Here is a 7,660-nt window from a genome sequence, read left to right as displayed (position 1 = left end):
CTCGCCCTCCGGCCTTCGCCCCCACGGAAACTTCGCCAGACTTCACCAGCGCCTCCCCCGTCCTTTGGTTTCCCTAGCCGGCCCCCGACCGCCATCCCGGCCTTCCGACGGCCACTTTTCCAGTCAACCGAGCCCCGGCCCGCCCTCAGCGGCTGCCCCGGGCCCGGGCCCCACCGCCAGCCCGTCCGGGCGGGGGCGGGCCGCGGCGGCGGGAGCCCGCCTCAGAGGAAGTGATGGAGACCGAGGGAGGAGGAAGAGCCGCCGCTGGTAAGAGGGGAAGGAGCGCGCTCGGGAGCTCTCCCGCGGCCCGGCCTCCTCTTCTCCCCCCGCGCCGGCCCTGCCCCGTCTCTCTCCTCACGGCGGTCGCTTCGCCTCCCTCCTGCTCCGGCCCTCACGCCGGGCCGCCCGCCTGCCCGCAGAGGCTGGACACGCTGCTGGGCTGACGCACCGCCCGCCCGGGCTGTCCGGGGGCGCCTCCTGTGCCCGCCCGCCGCCCCGAAATGGCGGGCTCCCCGCCGCCGGGCTTGCCAGGGGCGGCCAGGACGCCGCAGCATGCTCGGGCCCTTCCAGGAGAACTTTGCTCGGTGGCTTGCGGCGCTGAGCGGGCTCTGCACTGCCGTGCTCCCAGCGCCCTGCTTTCATGGGGTCGCCAGGGGCAGACGGTCTAGCCCCGACCCCCTGCACAAGGCAAGGTCAACCAGAGCTGGCCGCCACCGGGGTTTTTGCATTCTTCCCAAGGCACACTACGGGTAACTTTCCCAGATTTTAGACTAGTCCAAACCTGTCCTGAAGTAGAGGGGGCCTGGCCTGATGATTTCCATCAGCTTTGGCTCAGCAGGTGATGCCGGTGAAAGGCCTATCTCGGAGTGCCCGCTACCAGGGCATCTTCAGAGGTCTCACAGCACAGGTGCACAGCTTTGGCACTTTAATGGCCAAGTACTTGAGAACGACTAATGAGCTGAGGCAATACTGTGTAAAAAATTTTTTTTTTTTTTTTAAAGGCTACCATCTCAGACAGTGTCGGCGAGTGTTTACCCAAACTGAGCAAGAATGTGGTTTGACGAAAGCAGCGTAGTTTAACGGGCAGAAGCAGTAAACGTTGCTTCTTTACCACAGACAAATAATTAGTTGGATTATTGTGGTGTACAGATGAGATGTAAAAGACTTTCTATACTACCCTTTCTTTAAAAAGCATTCAGTAAAATTTGTTGATCATGAGCTGACTGCGGAACAGGGAAATACATGGTCTTCAGTGATGAATTTTTTGGGAAAGAAGCCACTCGCTCCTCATCTCCTTTCGGCAGAAGTTAGTTTGCTGGTGTTTCTGACAGTAGGCAAAGGGCTGCTCTGCCCAGCAGAGGCCAATAAAGAGAGCTCAGCCATTCAGTAAGTGCTGGACTTACACTGCTTTGAAATGAGCAAATGTTGTTAGTTTCCCAAATGGCAACACTCTTAGTGCTTGGGAAGGGAGCTGATTTTAAGACAGGTGGATCTTCTGCACATGCTCCGCCATGGATTTCCAAGGGAGTCTGGCGTGTGTAGTGTTCCTGGTTTATATTTGACTAGGAGCACTTCCAAGAATCTCTTGTTCACGCACTTGTTTGGATAAGGGCCCATTGCATCACCTCAGTTAGCTTTTGCACGGCTTTCCCTCCTGCTCTGTTTTTATACTCTTCTTTCTTAATTTGTCACGCTAGCAGGTAAATGGAGAGAAAGTGAATTTATCTTCTGAAACACATTTCAAGTTGCTGCCATTTATCTAAAGCACCTACTTCATCCCCTTCAGTAAAATAATGATGTTGTTCATTAGTTCCTCTAGCTGCTCATGGCTAAATGTGCCATAGTCAGATTGCTCTATTTTTGCCTTCCTATCAGCCACTTTGGAAAGTCAAACATTTGTAATAATGCTATTGGATTTTTTTTGGAAGACTCTGAATTCTGCTGATGTTTTTAAATAAAATATCTCTAGATGAATGGGCCTTGGTTTTTCATGTCCAAGCAAATGTTGTACTGTTGGGCACTTCAGTTAATGTCTGTGGTTTTCCCCTGAGTTTTTCATTACTCTGACATTGAATGTTTAGGACAGTTCTTCTATCCCCTTCCTCTTTTAGGACAGCTGCTGTTGTTTTTAGGTATTGTCCAAGTTTTGGCTTAGTTGTTTAATTGTATATACTTATGTTTAAAATAATTATGGAACAGTTGGCAAAAGGCTGAGTATACACCACACTTTAAGAGCATATGAGTGTCCACCATTAGCTCTTCTTGTGCAAATGATGCTTTTCAGTTTATGTTGTAATTGAGATCTACAACTAGATCTTGAGGTCTTTTCCTGTAACTGTTTCTCACAGGGCAAGATTGCTTATACTTCCAGGTTTCTAAGCCCCTTAATAGGCCTAGGCAAATGTTACCATTAAGAAGCAGGCCAGCTGTTGACCTAGAACTTGAGGTTCTTGTTTTCAATTCCACCTTGTCACAAGTTCTTTTTCTCTTAAGAACACTCTGAAAGTCAGATTTGTATGTGAAGGACGTTCAGTGAGTAACAACGTATGTGTGACTTCTGGAGCCTGAGAAATAGTTACCAGATGAGAAACCTGTATGTCTAGTTTAAAAATTGCATTAATGAAGCCTTAAATTTCCATCTGTCTCTCTAGGAAGATGGAAATCTCCCTGCCCTCTGTGGAATCCATGTTAAATCAATTTACAGGCATGGGGTCAGCAGCCTGGAAGGTAGAACCACAAAATTCAGGTAGCATGTAGGAGCTATGTATCATGAATATGGTCCCCACATCTGGAAAAGCTACTCATCTGAGATGGGGCTTATCAACAAGCATACTGCTTCAGTATAACTAAAATATCCTGTATGGAACAGGTAGAATTTTACTCACGCTGAGGAGTTATAACCTCCTTGCTTTCCATGTTCCAGGTAAGGCAAGTTATTGAAACCTTGCTTTTTTTAACATAAGTAGTTAGGTTCTAGAAGGAAAGAAAACAGGAAACAAAATCCTAACTACTTCCCTCAAAGGAAAAATACAGTCCAAAACCCAGCAAACAAACCTGAGTCTTTTTGCATAACAGCATTGCAGTGAATACACTCCTTCCCTTGGGGGAAAGTACGAGAAAACAAACACCACAAGAGAAAGTCTAGCCAGTTTAAATTTGCAAGTGGGAGGTGTGCAGACATTATGCTTGTATGTTATAAGAACCTATATAGAGCAGCCTGGTATGTATTTTCCACGTTGTATAATGGTTGCATACTGAGAGACTCCCGAACGCTTTGCACGGCAATTCACAATTCTGGTGTGTTGTCTTTGCAAAGTGATTGGCAGACCATCAGGTTGCACGTATCTGAAGTAAACCATGTCCTGCTCAGCTACTGAGAGGTCTGTGGATGCTTAAAAACGTTGTGTTCGTAACCTTTGAAACTGCTGTCTGGTGGCTGGTCTTTATAGTATTACTGACAACAGATGGCAAATGGCTCCGCTGATGTAATTCTTGCTAGTGTTTCATTCCTGTGAAGTTGCAGAGTTTCAAAATCTCAGAAGGTGCCTCCATATTTTTTCTGCATAATGATTTCAAGCCAAACTAAATAAAAACATTTTATATTATTCAAATTCCCATGGTGTCATGTGACATTTTTGTAATGATTGCCTTGCAGCAGTTTTAGATAAGTGCACGTTTGGTAGCAATTTAAGGCCTGTGTCCTTTAAGTAATGCTTATTAGTACGTAACAGATGCCGTTTAGAAACATTATGCCTTTTAATAGGTTCTGCTTTTAGACTGCATGTTCTCATTCCAGGCAGACTGTGGATCAGGCAAGCTTGGAGGTATGCTGTCGTTTATGCAAAGCCTAAGTCAATTTTCTGCTCTGAAGTCAAGCCATGTGTTTTTCCTTGTTTCTTCCATTCTGGTCATAGCTGCCTTGCTGTGTTTTTCTCCCTGGTCAAATCTTTGGCTGATTGTCAAGCCATTACAATCAAAATCTTTTGCATTTTTAACCACCACCAGTGGTTTCTTTTGTCCTTACAGAAGAACCTGTGTAAGCTGAATTTGAACACTCTCAGCTCTTACTGTCAAGAGCACAACAAGCAAAGAGTTAGTCTTCTGTTGCCAGCCTGTCCTTCCTTCTCTGCTTCTTCTTTCTCCCCAAAGGAGAAAAAGGGAAAAGCAGAGCCATGCTGATTTTGGAGCACCCTCAAAGACATGTAGAATAGCTGACACAACAGCACAAACAAGAGATGTTTACATACTTCCTCCACTACTTGCAGCCTTTTATTAAAGTGAGGTCTGAGACAGGCTAAGAGACTTCTGATAGCTAGTGCAGGTGATGTATTAATTTGCAGCCACATAATAAACTTAGCAAAGTGGAAATTACTGGGGGAAGGGATTTTTTTGTTGTTGTTTCTTTTTTTTCCTTTTTTTTCTCAAACTAGTTGCTTTATTTGGAGATTATTCTGGCTGTACAAATTGCTTCTTGCAAGTAATTTGGAGAAAGGCTGCTGGGCTTTTTTAGGCAGACTTATGCACTCTGCTGGTGGGAGCATTTGCAACTCAAATTATGTGGTATCTGAAACTGGTATCCCTGAAAATCTAGACAGTTGTCTCGTATTTTCATCACTACTTCATTTGTCTGGGGAATATTGTCTTTTCTGGCAGGAAACCAGGGCTTTCAGGTACTCTTGGTATGCCACACACTGCTGTAGTTTGTATGACATGAAGATAAAGGCCGTGTTTAGTGCAGCCTTAGGTTTCTCCACCTTTTGAATATGGTAGTAACAAGGAAATGTATTTCTTGTGGTACTTAAATACTGGCCCTGGTGCCAGATTGTGACAGCGGATGTTTCAGTAATAATTTCAAATGCTCCTTGATCTTAAAATACAGCTGTTTTCTGAAACTGTCCTGTCAGTCTGTCTGGCTTCTTCCTATGGAGTGAAATCATCTTTATGCTAGACCATTTGCCAAACTCAGTTGTCATTTCCTGCCATTTCACTATTCCTTGTCTGTTGCTGTGAGAGATATTGTCTTCCTCTTTTCCCTTAAGTTGTAGGATGACTTCTGACCAGTGCATCCTCCTTTCTGTCTTCCGTCTTTATAAAGGATTGAATTACCACTATCTGCATTTGAACTTGTGATTTGTAAAAGCTCAGCTGCTGTTCACAGAATCTTTTCTGTCAATTTCCTTTCAAATCAGTCTCTTTGAATAATGAGAAACTTCTGTGATGTATTTCAGTGTCATTCAGGGCCTCCCATTTCTTCTTTGCTTAAATTTGAAGAGTCAGACTTTAATTTGAGGTCGCACCTGGACTATGAACTTCTTCTGGCATAGCTATTTTGGCTATGGATATGATGAAGTGAGATGTAGCACTGACATAACTAACTGTTGGAAAAAGCCCCTGATATGGACACAGTTGTTCTGGAAAACTTGCATATTTCTCTTGTATATTTTATTTTGTTTAGGGGGTAGACAAATAATTAAGCTGTCAAATTTAGATTTTTGTCTTACCTAATCAAGAAAATCCTTACCACTGCCTCCAGTAGTTGATGTTGGACTTTTCCAGGAACATTTCTACCCATTTCTTGGTTGTATGAAAACCAGTACACGTTAAGAACTCAATTCTGATGTTCACAGGTTCAGAGGTAATAGCAGCAATCCCCCTGAATCAATGGAATTTCTTTGATGAAAACCTGATGTGAACAGGAACCTTAAAGCCTTAATTAATTACAAACCTGAATATCCCTTTTCTTTAGGACTGTATCTTCTCTTAATTATGGTGTAAGTGTCCTCCTTTTTTATATCTAAGCTCTGTGAAAAAGAGGGTTAAATGTGCGGAAGTATGAATTCCTGGTATGTCATAGTTACAGCTGGTAGCACTTCCATGGTTTAACAGTATGCTACAGTTTTTATTTATAAAGTCTGTTTCCGGGCCATAATACCTCAGCTTTTTTCAATTACATTAGATTAGAACTTTGCAAAGTTCTATGCAAAACATGCCAGTCCAGATGTGCGTTCTGTGTATAATAGGACAGGGGATAGCCTGTTTACACTGATGTATTTTAATTTATCTGTACTATGAGTTGGGTGTGGCTTTATTTTTGTAAGTGACGGAGGCAAAGTGGGTATAGTTGGAACCTGTTTGCTGAAACTTTCAGTACAGGAGTACTGCAGGATAGAGTGGGGGAAATATCCCTTCAATATGCACTTGCCATTATGTGATTCTTTCAATATGCACTTGCTTTTCTAGCTTTGAAAACACTTTAAATAATGTGGTTTCATCTAGGTATTTTTCCAAAAAGAGCTAAATCATTAAATAAATTAACTCCCATTTTTGTTTTACTTCCCCCCCCCCCATTTCATAAGGTGTGGATTATTTTAAGTTTTGGAAAACAAGTAACGTGTTTTATAGACCCTGGTCATAGGAGATTCTGAGGGCCTTCAGAGCTCATTGAAGCAAGTGGAAATTGAAGGTGTTTGACATTTTTCAGAGTTAGGCTTGTCTAGTCTCTGCCTTTGCTCATCTATGTTCTTCTAAATATATACGTATACCTCAAGCTTTTTTCTTCCCTTTTCTGAAATGAGTAGAAAAAATGTGTTAGGGGGAATGGGATGGCTAATATGGTAGCATCCTGCATTTGAGATGCCTGACATTTGGTCTGCCCTTCATTCGAGTGACAGAATTTGTAGTGATGACATGTATAGCTACAGCTAAACTCATCTGTTTAATCTGTTTGATTTCTTAATTGGGAATGGGATTAGGATTATTTATTTGCCTTCTGCCTTCATTTATTGATTCCACAGCAGAAAATTATTTACAGGCAGAAACTTGTATTTAGTTTGTCTTCTAAAACTCTTATTGCCGTTTGAATTGTGATAGTATAAGTGATAGATAGAATAGTAAATGGTACACAAATGGCATCTTTGGATTGAAACGTAGAAACCTGTTAACACTAATGCATTGTTTTTGTCCTTTATTTCAAGAGTGATTGCTCTATTAGTAATGGTGAAAAGCAATGCAGTGGGGAAGAACATTGTTTTCATTAATGTTGTACAGCTTGTGGTTAAGAGCTGCCTTGTTGCGTTGGACAGACACCACACCACAGCATTTGCCCACTAGTTCCATTGCCACCACACATTATGATACTGAAGTTTCACTTACACTAGAACTTGGGGTTTTAACATGTACTTGCTCAATTAAATTCAGGACATGAGAGACGGGTTCTGCATGTACTCCCAGGAACGTGCCAAAGACCTCTTCCTTCCTTTGAAAGGTTAAACAAATATGGTTGCCTAATGATAACCACATGCATAGAGTTGTTCAAGCTCATTGGAAGGAAAGAAGAGTTGATGTAAAGCACTGCTGTTAAACACAGAGCTTCCATTCCTGTGAGAGGGTAATGGAAAGCACTTTTGTTGTATGTGCACGATTTAGAAGGGCAGAAGAAGTTGTCTTTAGATCCTAGGCACTGTCGTGGTTGTGCTGCCATAGTGTGGCAGTGAATTCCACAGGGGAACAGAGAACGATTCGTGTTTTATGACTTCTTTGTCTTTTTATGTTGTGACTTCAGAGGCACTGATAAGGAAAAAAACATCACACCCTTTTGAAGTGGTAGATAAGGCATGCGCTTAACTGATAAGAAACCAGACAGAAGATGAAGTGATTTGTT

At 42.9% G+C, this 7,660-nt stretch overlaps 1 protein-coding gene across 1 annotated transcript in view; it reads left to right on the top strand.

The window, feature by feature from the left end:
* Positions 1-94: 94 nt before the first annotated feature.
* Positions 95-7,660, top strand: part of LOC130152111 (protein FAM169B-like) — a 40,320-nt gene continuing 32,754 nt past the window's right edge. The window contains exon 1 of the mRNA XM_056345073.1: positions 95-267. Within this exon, the coding sequence (XP_056201048.1) occupies positions 234-267 (34 nt within the window). The 5' untranslated portion in view covers positions 95-233. The remainder of the gene's footprint in view (positions 268-7,660) is intronic.

This window comes from Falco biarmicus, chromosome 7, assembly GCF_023638135.1.
Source record: "Falco biarmicus isolate bFalBia1 chromosome 7, bFalBia1.pri, whole genome shotgun sequence".
Lineage (NCBI taxonomy): Eukaryota > Metazoa > Chordata > Aves > Falconiformes > Falconidae > Falco > Falco biarmicus.
The sequence above is the reverse complement of the archived record's forward strand: the minus strand, read 5'-3'. Positions and strand labels throughout refer to the sequence as shown.